The following is an 18856-nucleotide window of genomic DNA, read 5'->3' as shown; positions in this document are numbered from 1 at the left end:
GGGACATACATGGAAAAATATCCTCTCCATTTAATGGAGAGAGTTGGGGACATACATGGACATACATGGAAAAATATCCTCTCCATTTAATGGAGAGAGTTGGGGACATACATGGAAAAATATCCTCTCAATTTACTGGAGAGAGCCAGATCTTAATAGGTGTTGAATTAAATAAAATATTTTTTTATTTATTTGACTATTTAAATTGATATCACCATATAAATAAACACACACTCATTATTAAAAAATTATTTAAAATTTAAGAAAAATAAGCTCAAAATATAATATAATGTAAAAAAAAAACTTAACTTTTGTGTGAATCTTGTTATTATAGGAAAAAATGTGAAATATACAAGTCAGTTTGACGGGTGAATATATATATATATATATAGATATGATTTTATTAAGATATCAAATATTCATCATAAATAATAATAATATTTCTGAATGGTCTTTTTTAAAACCAATTATTATATAAAAAAGTGAATGTACCACAAAATAATACTACTTGATTATCAATTTAGATTTATTAATATATATATACATACGATCTAGCATGTAGAACTTGCCCATATCCTATATTTTATATATTAACCGTATGAAGTATCACATCTCATCCTGTGTCCTAGTGTGAATCCACACTTCTTCATAAGATAATAATGCCTAACTATCATTTTTTTTTTTCATTCTCCAGCTGATTTGGTAAATTGACCCCTTCCACTAGGCATGAGATGCAATGTTATTGGGAGCCAAGCAAATGGCACAAAGCTAAAATGGTGAGCCTAACATGTTAACTTCAAGCTAACGTGGCTCTCATTTGGGGAAGGGGACGTGAAATACTTTGCTTCTCAGTGAATAAAACAGAGAGGAGCCAGATACCATATAAATCAAAACGCATATGCTTGATGGGAATCTAATTCCTTGATTACCTTAACCCCTCGTGTCCCCAAAAAAGGTTCACTACTATTGGTGGTCATGCACAGTACTACTAGAATATATACCCAACAAGCAACAACCATGAACCCATATGTCACAGTCACACAAATAATAATCATTACCAAGAAGAAGAAAAACATATAAGTCAACCCAAAAGTGCTTCTGCCAATTTATATCACAAAACCAATGTCAAATACAATGAACTCAACCACAACTCAAGGAGCATACAAAAAGCTTACTAAAATATATTGTTTTTACATTAACATAGGTATGACATAAATAATAAAACTATGAATGCCTAATAATAATCATTGATTTTTAACAAGATTAATGCTTGATCTACCTTACTAGTCACTACTACTCTACTAAGGAAAACTTTTCCTCCCATCCACAAACCATTGTTAGTAAAGATTCCTCCAAAATGTTCCATTTCCTCTACAAACAAAAACCAAAAAGAAAAGGTCCCTATTGTCATCAATGAAAAGCATTGTGATGATTTGCCCGAAAGAATCATCTACACCCACTAGCAGTAGCAGCACCACTAGCCACCCAAGAAGGGATTGCAATTGCTGAAAAGGGGTCACTGAAACAGTCTCCAGTGACAACAGAAGGAGCCGTAAGTTGGCTCAGTTCATCCAAACTTTCAAAGAAGTCATCTGAAAGCACCATATCAGACAAGCCAAATTCATCTTCTTCCTCATCATCCATCACATCCTCTTTCTCTTCTCTGCTCTCAGACTTTTCCCCTTGTGATGGTGTTGGAGCCTCTTCTTCTGCCCCTGAGGTGGCAGGGGAAGTGGGTTTTGTGAGGCTCTTGCTCTTGTCAGAGTCTTCTTCAGTGGTGGTGGCTGTTTGAGGTACCAATGGCTTCTGACGTGTGGAGCCAGCAAGAGAGTTTCTGTGAGTAGGAGCAGGGTGGTTGTGCTCAGCAGTGTAAGTCACTATAAACATTGTTGGGTCTGATCTGTTTCTTTCAACCTGTTTCCTTGCCAAACACCCCTTTGAGCTGCTACATCTATAGTACCCCCTACAAAAACAAAATCAAACCTCAATTAGACCTTAAAGTACACAACTTTGGAAATTTGGATTTGATTACTTAAAGCATAAAGTGGGATGCCATGTGATAATTAATTGCAAAATTCACTATTGAGATCTCAAACACCTTTACTTTATAAATCCATGCACATATTTTCTCACAATCTCAAATCAAGGGCCATCAAATTAAAAGAGCCAAATCATGAATTTTCAACTAAATTTTTGGAAAATTTCAAGTGGAAATCTTGTAGGCTAACCTTGGATATGGAGACCCCTTTATGGGTTTCTGGCCATATTTCCTCCATGCCCATATGTCTGAGGAGAGATTCTCAACTGGCACTTGACAAACTTTCTTAAGCTGGTTCTTTCTGAAAAAATACCAATAAAACAATCGTAAGCACATCTCACAAACACAAACACAAACACGCACCAAGGTTTAAAAAAGGTCCACAATCCACAGTCACAATTACATTCACGTCGGTCACATTTGTCTACAATGTTCCACAACATCAAAGATCATGATAAAACTGTGTCCACAACTTCAATTTAAAACCTTAACAAACACAAAATTAACAACCAAAGACATGATTTTTACAACTTGGGCAAGTCCAAGAACAATTTTTTTTTCTCTGGGGCATCAAAACCAAGCAAGCACAAACATCTGTACCTTCTTTTAGATCGTGGGGTGGTGACAGCATGTGCCTGCTTGCTCCTCTGTTGTTGTTTCTCTTGCGTTGAAACAGATTTGGGTGGCGCAGAGGAATAGGAAGAGAGTGAGGACAAAGGTGAAGAGGCTTGCAACGTTAGAGGCTGAGATTTGGAGAAGAAAGGTTTGCAAAGCTCATGCAATTCCTCAATGGAGCTCCTTGCCTCAAAGGGGTACGCAGAGAGCGACAAAACTTGGCTTATTCCTTGTTCACCCTTGAAGATGTTGAAGCCAGAATAGGAAGAAGAAGAAGAAGAAACTGCAGCTTCAGGGTGGAAGTAAGAAGAGGCAAAACCAGAGGAAGAAGGAGATGAAGAAGAAGACACTGAGGATGATGTAACGGTGGAGCAGCCTCTAACCACCGCATGTAGATCCCAATCTTCCGCCATAGAGAGACAAACTCTGCAGTGTGTGGAATTTTTTTGAGAGAGAGAGACAAAAGAAGGCGCTGACTTTTCGCTACAGAGAGTTATGATAAGGTGCAGTGAGAGGGGATGGACTTGTATTTATAGAAAGAGAAAGAGGGGGTTTTGCACAAAGTCTAGTAAGAGAGAGAGAGGGGGAAAAAAACTCAAAAAGTTGCTTCTTTTTCGATGGAGAGAGAGAATGTGTGTGGTTGGCATTTTGGCATCTCTATGCTTATCTATTTACTTTATTTTGTTTAATTTTATTTTGGTTTATCTTTTTCCTGTTTGTTCCACTCGGCATTGGAAGACAGTGCTTGGTGATTTGGGGGTTGACTTTTGAAAATGTCAAAGGGGATGACAATAGGCTCTGGATTTTATGGCCGTGGTAGCGAAAGTCCACACGCACTTTATGAGGGGCTTAGGATTTCTTTCTAAGTTTTGCCGACAGGATATAAAATATAATAATGGCACAAATAGTTGGATCACTTATATGGACGTTGAGCCAACCACTCGCCTCAATTAAGTGGGGGAGATCTCAGCAAATTTTAATTTTAGTGTGATTACACTAAAAAAAATTATGATAAATGTTAATCAGTATTTTTAAGGAATTGATTAAGAATCAATAAATTGTTAGTATTGGAGGCATTTTCTTTAAGTAAGATTCATATTGGAGTCTTGTAGATAAAGAAAATATAATTATGGTTGAAAAGAAAAAAATGTACTAAATGTGTTCAGTCAGATTTTTCTATAAAAATTAATTAGTGATAAGATGGATAAATATTTTGTATCAATAATATGATAAAAAAATATATTGATTAGGAAATATTTTTGTTTATGACTTTTTAAAGCTTTTTATAATTTTTATAATCAGTATTTTTTTCTTTTTAATTCATTATTCAATATCCTAAAATTACTAATCAGTAAGACTCAAAATTTATAAATAAAAAGGAGTGTGTTTGTTAAGTTATAGTTTAAAAAAAATGTGGAAATTATTTGATTATTTTTTAAATTTAAAAGAGATCACAAAAAGTAAATAAGAATACATGAGAAAAAATTAATAAGAATGATAAAAAGCAAGTACATGGAAACTAAGTCTATATTCGGTTAAGCAGTGGATTCTAAAAAATTGTGTAAAACACGTAAATAGTTGGTCGTGACACATTGATACTTCAATGTCAATAAAGAGATTTAATCGATTTTGTTTTAATATGCCGCACACAAAGAGTAAGAACACAAAAACTAAATATATATTTGGTTAAGCAGTGGGTTCTTAAAAATCACATAAAAATATGTGAATAACACATTGTTGTTTCAATGTCAATAAAAAAGATTTAATCGATTTTGTTTTGACACACCACACACAAAGAGCAAGGAATGAGAAACTAAATATATATTTGGTTAAACAGTGGATTCTGAAAAATTACGTAAAATACGTGAATAGCTTGGTCATGACATATTGTTGCTTCAATGTCAACAAAGAGATTTTATCGATTTTGTTTTGGCATGCTGCACACCGAAACTAGCCTAAGAGAATGTGAGTGGGAAAGGGATCAAGATTCGCTAAAGTTAAGACATTCTCACATTCATACATTTGGCTAATTGCAACTATTGAATGCAAATTGAACTATTTCAATGAATCTAACTTTAAATATGAATTCGAAATGTAAATTGTCGATATTTAATTATTCATCTAATGACTAAGATGGTGTGATATTAACTTGTTCCTTAAACATATGATTAAAGATTCGATTCATGATTTATGCAAATGAAAAAAAAAACATGATAAAATAATAAAAAAAAACATGATGGAATAGTCGCTTAAATGAATCTCATACTCCTATTCATCCGAAAAAAATTTATTCATCTAATGATTTTCATTCATGAATGCATGAATTCAAGGAATACATTTCAGATAAGAAAGCGAAAAAAAAATTAAATAGAGAAGGCTTTCAACAACTTCCTAAGTATTAAAAAAATGTTAAAATTAGTGAATCATCTTGGCTTTATAAAAAAAAGCTAAACTTTTTTAAACTGTCTTTATTGAAAATTTTACCAAATTTTATCCATCTTAATTATCTTTTAAATATGTATTTAATTTCTCTTTTAACATGAATTATTTTTTAGCATTCTATTTAAATGACAATTTACCTTTTCTAGGAAAATACTTCTCTCTTAATTCACTTTTTCTGCAAAATATATTGATAAATTTAATACTACTTAGAAAAATAACATAAATTATTGAGAAATTTCATACTATTAAATAACTTTATTATTTATTATGATGTAATTAAGGAAGTGCTGTATACATAATAAAAAAATTTGTCCTTCCACACCCACAAAAATAAAATACATGATCAAAAGTAGTATTAATATCTTATTTGTATTCAAATTATTTTTTATCTTTCTAATATTACATTTTTTTATTATAACTTTCTAATATAACTGTAACTATTATTGCTCTCTTGTTTATGATAACTGTGTATAATATTTAGAAATTAGGTATAGATAATTAAGAGCATAATTAAAAAAGATAATAATAAATATTATGTTAAATTTATAAATGTATAGATAAATAAAATTATATTTATTTTTTCAAAGTAGACAAATACAAAACAAAGCGACTATGGAAGAATAGATCAACTGGTACAAGATTATTTAAATCTAACTAATAATGAATACTCAATATGTAATTATCATAATTAATCAGAAAAAAAAAATATTACTCATAATAATCTTATTTAGTTCGAGCATGAGTCTCACAAAATCCACTTCCTATGTTGTCTAGTTTAACTATATTACCCTCTCAAACTAATGTGTGGTGCCGAAAGGACTTGTTCCTAAACTCACAATACAGCACGAACACATGAGCAAAGACACAGACTTTGTGCTAAAGACGTGACAAAACTCTCTCTAGGAGTATATATAGTTTGGTGCCCTCCATTTATGCTCCATGAGCAAGACGAACTTCAGTATCGATCATAAGGACGACAAAGATAGAAAATTTAGGAAGATTGTATGAAAAGTATGTAAATATATATAATGTTACCATTATATTGTATGTGGCAATTTATAAAATTGAACTATGTTTCCCCAGTTCCCCAAACTCCCCTGCATCTTCTATGAACTCGATTGTAATTAAATCACCCATAAATCTTCTGCTTCATATCATTTAATCTACGAACACACGCGACGTCCTCAAACACAAGTACTATAGAAATACGTGTAAACAACACATGAAAATCTATGCCCACATACTCATACATGCCAGATATATACACCATATAATTTAACACACACACACACATCAAGCATACAACAACAAGCACATAGGTTTTGACTTTGGTTTGATAATGCCAACAAATATTACATATATATGCATATCAAGTTTTGAATGTATTAAAATATCAACCGTCGTTAATGATTGAAATCTATTGCTTTAACCTCTAAAATAAGTTGTTGAGTTTAAAGTGGATGTTGTAAAACTTGTGCTCCTGCTTGCATATTAAAATACTACCCATACTCTAATACATGCCTGCAAAACTAATAATTCTAATACTTATATTCTTGTTTTCTTATATACTCTTGTCCTCGGATTCATTATTTATATTTTAGATAATTTGAACATAGCTCTCATTTTGTGTGTTTGATAAATTAATCAATAAAATATGAACATTATCAATGAAAAAATATAATCATATTAAAGTATAAATGTTCTACCAACAAAATTTAATACAAGTGATAGATAATTTATGAGTTCCTTAAAGATACGGATAAGAATTCGATTTTTTAGTTAGGTTAACACTGAAGATTTTGTTGGAAAACACAAAACTCACTTTAATAATATCTATGTTTCATGGTTAATTTTATGATTTTTAATTATGGCTTTCAGAAAGTAACAAGAATATATATATATATATATATATATATATATATATATATATATATATATATATATATATATATATATATTCTTGTTACTTTCTTGTTACAACTACTTAGTTGATGCTAATGCTACATCGTGACAACGGGACAAAACAAGCACCCGGTTGCATTTTTTGCTAGTTGGTTGCAGCTTTGTATAAGATCCAATACAAATAAAATAATAGTAAAAGTTTGAATCTGGACATTTCAAGAAAGGAACCACCCCCAAAGTCCTCCACTTGTCGTAACGAGAGCAGCGATTCTTGAAGTGGAATATAACAATTTTAAAAATATTATTAGCTTACATTTTTTTAATATTTTAATAAAATAAAATTTTATGTTGAACAGTGAACTTGTTAATAAGTAATAATTTTAAATTATTAATAAAAAAATGTGTGGGTTCCACGGTGAGGTGTGGCTGCGGTTTGAGACACAGTTCTGTAGTAGTGCAGTTCACACACTTTTGCTTTTGCGGGCCCCACTTCTGTTTTGCGAAAAAAAAGTAAGATTGCAAATCTTAACGGTTTCGACAGCATCAGAATCCTATGGTTTAAGATATTAAGATCAAACGGCCAGAGATGGTTTGACGGTCAACAATATCAACGGCAAATGATTGGGTCACATGGTGGCGGCAGTGCGCATGAACGCAGGGATTGCGAACCGCGTTTCGAATCGAAAACATGGGTGGCACGAGGCATTCAATAGCGTGTGGGGTCATGTCATGGGTCATGACATGAATGCATGCATCATGCATGTCGCAAACTAAAACTCGCCACCGGTTTGGTTCGGCTCTGTTTTCACATTACCAAACCGGGTTCGACGCGTGGGTCTTGACGTCTTGCTGCCAAGAGGTCAATGGCATACGTATTCAGAAGAAAAAAGAAATTTTAATGTCATCCTATCTGACATTTTCTTTATTATAATTAGTTAGTTAGAATTTATTAAAAAATATTATTTTTGGTAAATTTTATTTCTCAATTTAGTGATTTTTTCTTCTGATTTATATCAAATAAAATTTATCAAAATTAATAATTTTTAATAAATTTTAATTAATTATAAAAAAATTGAGAAAGCATGTCAGGGAGAATGATATTAGCATTCTTTCATAAGAAAAATATGAGTATAATTCTTATTCCTATCGTGTAATTGTTTTGTTTTGGTAGATTATTATTCTCCAATTGACCAAATAAAAAAAAATGTGAATTATGAGCATGCGGAATCATTACCGGCCGTGGGAGGAATAACACTTGCAAACAACGGGATTCAGTTCCAACAGAACTAAAGAAACTTTACATTCTGTGTTAATTTAATTTGAGAAAATAGATTATAAATTGGCTATTGATTAATAGTCAAAGAAAAAAACTCCTATAGAAAAAAACTATAAAATATAAAAATTAAGATCACCAAGCTTAGTACATGAGATATTGACAGAAACAAGTTGGTTAAACATTTATCAAAATTGAGTCTAACTTATTCATGTAATATAAACTTATTCATAAAAAAATTGTTGATGTAATGATTTTTAATGTTTATTGTCTATTTAATATTATTTTCAATTTCATTATATCTTTTTGTGCACACGTATTTGGTTTGATTACACCCATGTATATGTTATGTTAAGGGTTTACATTGAAAAATATTTTTAAATATGAGTACAGAAAAGAACATCCAGATGCTTCATTGCTAGAGATAGTGTGAGGTTGTTTAGCCTGTTTATGCATCTCCATTAGTCATGCGATTCAACTAATTTAGTTCTTGAGGGATTAAGAAAGAAATTAGGAGAATTAAGCTCTCTCATGCAAGGAATCACGGTTAGAGTACATTGTTAGATGTAGGTGATAACTAGAGTAATATTAAATAGAAAAAAATTAATTATATTACATTAAGAGTAGTTTCGATAGAAAAGCCCCGGACATATTCAAATCTTGTGTTCACGATCCTTCGTCACTCCCAGTGTTTGTTTTTCTTACTCAATCGTAGCTTATAATAGTCTAGTTTGTTTAATTTACAAAAATGACTCAAATTGCACTTCTTAGATCTATTCATTAATTGTACAAAAATTGGATATAGATCATCTTGAGTACAAACAAAATTTTTGTGGAAATGATACTCGGACAAAGGTGGTGTCCTTGTCACTAAGTCACTTAGGACTTTTTTGGTTGACATTGGTCAATGATGTTTTGGGCCGACATTGACTAGGATTTTTTTGGATGACTTTGGTCAAAGCTATTTTTTTGTTGGCGTTAATGACCCTAGTCGATGTCGACAAAAAAATAGTCTTGAACAACGTCACTCGAAAATAACTTTAATTGATGTCACCAAAAAAACATCACCGACTGATATTGACCAAAAAATAGCCTAGTCAACATCGGCCAAAAATATCCTTGACCGATGTCGGCAGAAAAACATAACCAGTCGATGTTGGCAAAAAAAAAACCTAACCAACATTAGCAGAAAAATAGTCTTGGGTGACGTTGATTGAAAAGAATCCTAACTGACGTCAACTGAGGAATAGCCACAATCAACGTTGACTAAAAAAATCCTAGCCTATGTCAACAAAAAATAGCCTTACTTGTCCTGTGCCAAAAATAACCTCAGTCGATGTTGGCAGAAAAATTACCAATCAACATTGATTGAAAAATCCAATCAACCTTGATCAAAAAATAATTCCACAAATACCGAAAATAGTCTGGTCAATACCGAAAAAATACCACAACATTGATTGAAAAATCCAATCAACCAACATTGGTTCTTGTTGTCTATTTTGATTGTTAAGTAATGATGTGTCACTATTTTTATTATTATTATTTTAGTATGAATCATTTTTTGACAGCTAACAACCGCTAGAATTTGCTAAGATAACTTGTTTGAAAGGTCCTAGACATATTTTGACAGCTTTTAGTTGCCCGATTTTGCTATATCCCAAAACCAAATTCAAGCTCCAAATTGATTATTCCAAAATCCAAATTTACCCCATACACAATTTAAAATCTAGAACCAAACATACACTCTCCCTTACACACACACAAAATCCCCAAATCCAAATTCACCATGTAACCACTTCAAAGTCAAGCACACAAATCATTATCCCAAAAATCCATATTCAAACACACACGTATTAGCTCCCTTTCATGTTTACAAAGGGGTGGTGGTGGCGGTGCATGCAAATAGTGGTGTAAGGGGAAGGGTCGCATGCAATTAAAGTGGTCTAGGGAGAGGGGTTGCGCACGCTTACAAAGGTGGTGGTGTCTCGTGCGCGATGGTTGGGTTTGGTGGCTATGATGACATGAAAGTGGTGGTGGTGATGATGGTAGCGGCTTGGGTTGCAACACTTCACGTTAGAGATGACATTATCGTCAGTGTGCTTATAGCACCTTGAGAGAAACAAATCATACACCCCAAAGGCAGAAACTTGGAGATCCACTTGATTCTTAAATCATAGGAGGTGTGGTTGTTGATGTTGGGGCTGAATTCATTGATGAAGGATTGGAAGGTGTTCCGGCATGGTGAGAGATCTGGTGCGAAATGGAGAGGAAGAAAGGTGCGTGAGATTTGGTGTAGTGGTGCATGACTTTTATGTGATGGTAATCAAAACACATTCATCTTCTAACAACATTCATTCTCACAAGATCTATAGATCTTAGGTGACAATTCAATGGAGATGAAAAATTCTAAAGATGTTTTATTTTTGGGTTTGATTTTCGTAGATCAAGAATTTTTTTCATGCCTAAGTAAACAATTTCTAACGATTAAAAATCACCAGAAAAAGAAAACTTAATAAAATAATAATAAATTTAACGTCACATCATTACTTAATGGTGCAAATATATAATAAGGACTAAAATATATGATGCAAAAAAAAGGAAACCAAGACCAATCTTTAAAAAATTGCAGGACCAAAAGCTTAAAAGTAAAAAAATTGAAGGACCAAAAATATAATTTATCCTAAAATATAACTCAACAACCTTGAACCATCTATTCCCCTCCTATTTTCACTTTTTATATATTTTTTTACAAGTTTCAAATGAAGGGTTGTAAGTTCTTATTTACTTCTTACCCTATTAAATAAAACTGTATTTCTTTTTTTTCTTTTTTAAGTAAAAATAAAATTGTATCTCAAGTGGAAAAAAATGATCGCCTTGGTCCCGCACCACCTTCCTTTTGGTGGTTGATTTTGAAACTTCATTTATATTGCAACACTTCATTTGCAAGAAGAACTCCAACTTTCATGGTTATTGGTTAATTAGTGATGCGCATGGTTATTGGTTTATTTATTTTATTTTATTTTTGCTAACAATGATATGATATGAAATATTCACCGTTAGAAAGAATAATTAATCTTGAACTACTTAAGATCATAATTCAAATCCTGAAGTATTTATTTTTCTTTTAAGAATATTTTCTTTTTAACATAATTTATTTCATACTTAACATCATAATTCAAATCCTAAACTATTTAATTAAGAAATACAAACTATGTGTCAACCAACTTTGATAATATATGGAATTTGTACTCATTATAATTTTCAATAAAAGAAATATACATTTATTATTAATAAAACTCTAACGATAAGGTTAATGCTCCAGTGACTACAAACGGTCCTCACCAAACTAATGAATTCCTAACCTAGAAAACACAACTACAAGAATTTGCTGCAGACCTTTGAACCTAGCCTCACGCTGTTAATTTGGAGGAGAAGCAGTAACTTCCACATGGTTTTGGGCATGAACTTATTTCAACTATATCCTATTGGGTTTGTAAAATTTGGTCTATACAAGAGGCGATTAACTACGAAGTCAGAACTACTACTTTATCTGATTATTTGGTAATTAATAGTAATATTATTTTACCATTTTAAAGAAAATCATCATTATGGGAATCTACGACATTTTACAACACCTGTAATCATAACAGCACACATCTAACACGTTTGACTTAGTAACAAAAGTTACATTAATTGGGTCACTTATATATACAATTGTAAAAAAAAAAGTTATCATATCAATAGCACATATGAGTGCACATAATCAAATTCCCCTTTTCTCTGATCATCATTCAGTTATGAAACTCAAAAGAGTAAAACCCAAAACATTAATATAACTTTCTCCTTTAATTACAAGTAAGTAAATAAATAAAAGTTCACATTAATATATGATGATAGTACCGATTGTTGAAGATGAGGAGGAGAAGCGTTATTCTAGAAGTAGGGACTCCACTGGCACTACCAAAGGGCATATATATATTGCAATTTTTCTGGCTCTTGTGGTGTTTTCTGACATTTATATATATGTATACAAGAGTCACATATTTGTTTCTACAAGTGGAGAATTGAGGGAGCTAGGTGGGGGGCATAGAGTATACATCAGTAGAAGGGGACATGTGATTGATACAGAACTTCCACAATGCTAGAAAGTAGAAACCACACACTCTAGAACAACAAAGATTTCATTTTTCTTATCAACAAGAAGTTGATATGGAACATGATTTCAAGACATTTTCAGAGGTAATGCGTTGATAGAGACATAAAAGTCGAGTTTGATGGTCTACCCACATGCACAATCGTATTGGGGTCTTGGTATTTTCTTCCATAGAGGGAAAGAAAAAAAATGAAGGAGAAACTGGCCCATTTTAGTATGGTGACTAATGAAATGACTATGATGGATTTGGCACAAGATGTGACCAACATACAAATGACAAATACTTGTATATATGATACATGTTATAAAAACTAACAAGGTCAAATGTAGAGGTTCAATTACTTTTATTTATTTATTTAAAGGATGCCAAAACCACTACAAAAGCATGAACCTAGGAGTTGCAACTCCTATAAAGTCTTCCTAAAGACACACACCCGGCTGGGGGACTATCTAGAATCAAAGATGATTCATGAACATGATGAGCCCAGTTAGTCAATCAATTTGCAACACGATTGCGCATATGTGTATGAAGAATATTTTGTTTGGAGAAACAAAATGTACTTGTTGATTTTTATGCTTGAAAAAGTAATTAATTTTTTACTATCAGTTGAGAAATGTCTTTATTGAAAAAAATTTAATACATGCTATAATAAGAAAAATGGAAAAATTTTATATGGGACATTCAATTTCAAACAAGATATCCGCACCCCCCTAATTTCCATTTCTCTTTACCGGCCCTTGAAAAAAGAAAGATAAGATACACTAATGGATAATCACAAGCGAGGTCATAGTTAAACCCTTGTCACTTTGTCAGAATCAATTAAGGTCATATATATGCATGAAAGATACCTCCTCTATGAAAAAGGATAAGCAACCTAGTTAACAGAATCCCCACTAAGAGAGGGAGAGCATTTCATGGTGGAAGGAAGGTGTCACACTAGCATACTGGCAGAGGCGTCCCACCACATGTGAGAGCAATTAATGCCATGTGTCTCAATCGATTACTTTATGCTTCATTCGCTTACCATGTGTAATCAATGGACAATAAATAGATGCAAATCATATGGCAAAAAGATTAATGCCATGTTTAAACTTTTTGTGTAGTAGTATTGATTTCACACCTTTCTTGGTGTATATATACCTTGTTGAAACAGATTATCTTGTTTTAGACTGGTATATAGAAACCTAACTTAATGAAATAGATTACCTTGATTTAAAACGCTAACAATTCAAATGGTTAAAGGATATTGGAATTGAAGTCCATTATAGATGATTTAGTTGTAAGACAACTTTGATATATCTTGATAGGAAAATATACTTTGGTTTGGAGTAAACTGATGGCATTTTATTTTAGAATGGGTAAAAAATTTCTAAAAAAATCTTGGGTCCTGATATATTCTAATCCATCCTGGGGTATCCATGTAAAAACAAGCAGGGTTAGCAATATCAAGTACAGATTTATTATATACATTAGGGGGTGTCTTTAATAGTATCCCAACTCATTTCCATTGAAACTCAACTGTGCCAAAGGAGGAAACCATCACTAGTGCATCTCAGAACTCAGTCAAAATCAAAGCTGAGTATCATTGGACCTTTTTGTGAGAATTAAACCTACGACCACATGCTAAATAACTTCAAAAAATTTAACTAGCATTGTTCTTGTACGTATCATTCTTGATATATCATTTCTAAAATGTTTCTAAAATATAAGTACTGAATTCTTAGGATTAAATTAAGTTCAAACCTATATTTTAAGATAATATCATAATTTATTTAGATCCATTAAACTGATCACCTATTATGTTATTTATATACCGAACTCAAAAATATTGAATTTGTATTGTGAAAAATTCAAATCTCAAATTAATTAGAAATAATGTCAAAATAGAGTATATAATTAGGAATAACCCTCACTTTATGAATTAATTTTTGAGGTTGAATTAAACTCAAATCCATATTTTAAGAGTGATTAATGTTAATATTTGTAACTTTTAACTTATTAGAATGAAAAAAATGGGATAAAATCAAAATTTTATAATTTCAATTATGGATTTTTGATACATCATAATTTTGTGTAGAGAGAATACCAATCAACACCTAATATCTCAATTTACTTGGAGCCAGATCTCTCCCGAGACACCTTCGATGTATTCTACTGTGGGATCATGTGGTTGGCACAATGAAAAATGTGTGGAAGGATGTTGCTGTTTTACCTTGGATCATGTAGATTTTTTTTTTCCAGCAACCTTTTTTTGATACTTTGCTTCCAGTTCCAAGTTCCAAGAGATACTAATGTGGCACAATGTATGGTAGTTTAATTTTCACCTCGGTCTCTTGATTTTAATATTTACTTGTACCAGGCTGTGGAGGTCCTTGTATTCCTGATACCTATATATAGTCACCTAGTTAAGTCCTATGTTACCATTTTAAATATGCTGACTTTGACTAATCCTTCATTGGGTAGTTTATGATACTTATCCACCATGATTACAAGATACAAATTAATAAAGTTTGATGCAATTGCACTTAAGTAGGAGCAGGCAATTTTTGAAAATTGGAGCAAATATACTTTTTTTACTTTTTATGTGCTCTTTATGGATATTATGGATAGTAATAATAAAAAAAAAATTTATTTTTTTTAATTACGGGAGAGATTTACACTAATAGATTATGAACAATCATTAAAATGAAACTCACATTACACTTTAACTCAAAATCTTAAAACTTAGGTTTATGAGTCTTTTCTTCATTTACATGATATTCAACTTTCTAATTTTTATATGAGGTGCGATTTTACCTTACACTTGTAATCTAACAATCGTGATGACTTCAATTTATTAAACCAAATTACTAGAATAGGGAGAATAATTTGTTGCATAACTAAACCATGCTGATATTGATTGCCATGACTTCTTTTTATTTATGCTTTTTTTTATATATATATATAAAAGTAACTCTATTTGACTAGGGATTGTCTGACTTTACAAATTTTAACAAGGGAGAAAACAAGTTAAAAAAAAAGTTTAGAATCTTTTCCCTTTTTAATTCAGGATTTATTTATGATTGTGTTTTGTTGTTGTTTGTGGTTGAGATTCTTTAACTTATACTGATGAGTGATGACAAATACTTACATTTTTCTATCAGGCATTTGCAAGGATTGTAAACCACTGTTTTGTAAGCAAGGGATTCTTCCCCTCTAATTCATTCCTGTGGGACAGACTTGATAAAATGAGGCATATCAACAACACAAACGTGCAGGTAAATAACTTTTACACTGCATCCTATAAAACATAGATTCTTAATGTTTTTCATTCTTAACTTTGTGGGGAAGATATGATGTTTGTTGTCCTCTGAAGTCAGCCTGGGATCTTCATAGAGCTTGGCCAGAGGCAGATTTTAGGGTGAGACTAGAATGCTGCTTTTGCTCAAATTGCATACGTTGGTTCTCTCACTTCTCTGGATGCTATGATAACTATGTGTCAAGTTTCAAGATACTCATACTAATCTTCTGCAAAACATGATCAAGTCACTGATGTTTGGAATTTTAGGGATCTTAATAAAATATTAATAATCACCCAAAACAGGTTATCAGGAGGGGTTGTGAAAAATATTTGGATCCATGATAAGCAGCTAAATTGATGAGTCTGAGAAACCGTTGGTTTTGTATTTTTCCTCAACTAAATCACCGTTTTTCTTTTGGGATGAAAAAAAATACAATTTCTGATTTGGTGTCGTGGGATCCACAAACTTCTAACATGTTAGAGTTCTCATTATTTCTTAACGGATCAGACTAGTTTTCGCTTATCAAGCCTATGTTAATTTCTAATGATAGTCCAATGACTCATCAAATTAAATTACTTTTATTAAGCCCATAAATATAAATAACTCGTATAAATGATAAATATAATATATAATTCACACTAATTAATTAGTTAGGAATTATAAAATTCGTAACAACTGAATCATGCAATGCAATGGTTTCAGGTGGTTCCAGAGATGCAGGGCATTCAGCCAATGAACCAGCCATAACTGCTGAACTCGTGGCTACAAATGAGAAATTGAAAAACATAACCAAGAACAAAGGGGAGTGCACTGAAGTGAGTGGACAGGCAAATAGGAACTCGTGTAGCTTTATTTGAACTACATTCAGATTACTTTTGAACCCATATCTTTTGCTTGAATATTTTGTAGATTTTATTTATTTATTCACTATAAATTCTCATTGTAGTAGGACGTGAATTGGTTACGGGGAGAGAAAGAAAGAGAATAAGCCATATTTTTTTTAAAATAAAAAATGATTCCAGCATCGGAACATATAAGCCCCATCTTTATTAGTTATTACCGTTTAAATTCTATTTTTCACCCTATCTTATTTAAATCCTAATTTTAAACTCATATTTACTTGTATTTATTGTTCCTTAAACCTTGCTTATGTAATACTGTTTTTTTTTATATAAAATTTATTTGTGATATTATAATTTTTTTCATGTGACACTGCATTTCAAGGAAAGTCCATGGTTAACTTCATCTATTATATTGTGTACATAATACTTGATTTATTTTTACACAATGAAAATAAGAGTAACCATAATCCAAATATTTCAACTCCCCACAATTATATATATATCTCGAGCCGATGCCTGAACCAAACAAGCCAAATTATACCAAATTCAAGTTTGATTCATTTATTTGATGGGTTCAATTTTTAGGTAAGTTCAATTCATTTGGTTCATGAACCAAATTCAATGAGCTGATTATCAAATCAAGTTTTAAACTATTTTTGAGTTGATTCGATTCATTGTCACCCCTATTTTTCAAAACAATATATATCAATTTTTGGAAGGTAGTTTCCAAGACTATTTTGTTAAAGTATAGATCCAAAAATTACTTTCTAGAATTGATATATGTTGTTCCCTAAAGTAGTTTCTAGAACTAGGTCTATTTTGTTAAAACAAAGTTCTGAAACTTACTTTTTAAAATTGATAATGTTGTTTTAGAAAGTAATATATGGAACTGTGTTTTAGGTCAAAAAAGGGTATAAATGGCAAGAAGAAAATATAAAGAAAAGGGAGGCATGTACTTAACAAACTTGCGTTGTAAATGGTAATTTCTTATCAAGAGTGTAGCAAGCTTCGGTCACGTATTGTTCCAGCCCAACTTAGCATGGGTTGCAAGACGGGGAGGGTTAGCCACTGGCCCAACAATCATTTTCTTTTAGAAAGAATGTTAATGAAACATTATTTTAGTCCCTTTGAGACATATCTTTTATTAATTTAGAAGCTTAATTTTTATGCACCATAATTATAAAACTTTTTATAATACTAATGAACTTAAATTATCTTTGAAATGACTTTCAAAATAATTATTATAAAATTTAATAAACTTACAAAACGTGACAATGACAATGTTGTGCCTTTTAATTTTCTTTAGTCCTTTAAAAATTGAATTTTGTCATAATTTAGTCCTTATATGTTAAAAATCTCTATTTTCATTCCTATATATATATATATAACCACATTGAATTTTTAATTTATTTGTATCTTTCTAAACCTAATTATTTTAATTTTTGTGATAAAAATTATGAGTATTCTTTACTAGAAACATAAGTTTAAAACCAAACATGATCATTTTGAAGAATAAAATTTAAATAAAAAAAATTAATATAATTATATATCTAAGACTCAAACTGAAAATCATTCCTACAAATAATCATACTAATACATAGACGGACTTAGTACAAACATAATGATTTCAAATGCATATTCCTCTAATCATATTTTTATTTCCATTCCATCAACTATCATTTGAATTCACTATTATTGTTTGTCCATTGCTAGGAAATACAAAAAGATGAGCCCGTATAAAATTGCACATTGAAGCAACCAAAGCGGGAGGAAAAGCAGGAAATAAACTTAAATCAAATCATCCACCATTGTTTTCATTCAATAAAATGCGTACTATTATAGGTTGCTTTCCCATCAGAAATGATTTTCATGAAGTCTTCTATGGGAGGATTCCAACAAAGTGCCACTTGATTAATTACTTGATATTGACAAATTCCTTTCCTTTGTTATATTGTACTGAAATAGATCTCCAAATTGGCACGGCTAATGACAACATGAGCAATGTTGTTGACTGCGTTTGGCGGCTTATTCATGAAGAAGAAGGGAGGAAGCTACGAAAGAAGTGACTAGCTAGAGAAAAAGTATAATTTGCTTTCTCTCTCTTTTATCCCTAGTGATTATTTAGAGAAGACCTAGTTTCTAGAAGAAAGTAGAATTATCCTATTTCATAAAAAAAAAGTTAATTTTTTTTCCTCGTGTTTGATTGTATAGCCTATGTAAGAAATGCTGACATGAATAAAAAATAAATGATTCAAATACCATTTACTAACATAAAAGAAAACATTGTAAAAATACTTTTTACAAGTGGA

General features: G+C 31.5%; 1 protein-coding gene across 1 annotated transcript; it reads right to left on the bottom strand.

Annotated features, from left to right (window-relative positions):
- Positions 1–1081: 1081 nt before the first annotated feature.
- Positions 1082–3153, bottom strand: WRKY10 (WRKY transcription factor 10). The gene is made up of 3 exons (NM_001250579.2): positions 2639–3153; positions 2229–2339; positions 1082–1963 (listed from the first exon to the last, which is right to left on the bottom strand). Exons 1-3 carry the CDS (start codon positions 3064–3066, stop codon positions 1447–1449), a joined length of 1056 nt encoding a protein of 351 aa, NP_001237508.2. The 5' UTR covers positions 3067–3153; the 3' UTR covers positions 1082–1446.
- Positions 3154–18856: the final 15703 nt, after the last annotated feature.

The sequence above is a fragment of the Glycine max genome, chromosome 18 (assembly GCF_000004515.6).
Source record: "Glycine max cultivar Williams 82 chromosome 18, Glycine_max_v4.0, whole genome shotgun sequence".
In the NCBI taxonomy this organism is placed as follows: Eukaryota; Viridiplantae; Streptophyta; class Magnoliopsida; order Fabales; family Fabaceae; genus Glycine; species Glycine max.
The sequence above is the reverse complement of the archived record's forward strand: the minus strand, read 5'-3'. Positions and strand labels throughout refer to the sequence as shown.

Excerpts from the sequence above, each read along its gene's own strand:
- WRKY10 (NM_001250579.2), bottom strand. The coding sequence starts at position 3,066 with ATGGCGGAAGATTGGGATCTACATGCGGTGGTTAGAGGCTGCTCCACC. Across the intron at positions 2,340-2,638 it reads ACCCCACGATCTAAAAGAAG|AAAGAACCAGCTTAAGAAAG; the intron begins GTACAGATGTTT and ends GTATTTTTTCAG. Across the intron at positions 1,964-2,228 it reads AAGGGGTCTCCATATCCAAG|GGGGTACTATAGATGTAGCA; the intron begins GTTAGCCTACAA and ends TTGTTTTTGTAG.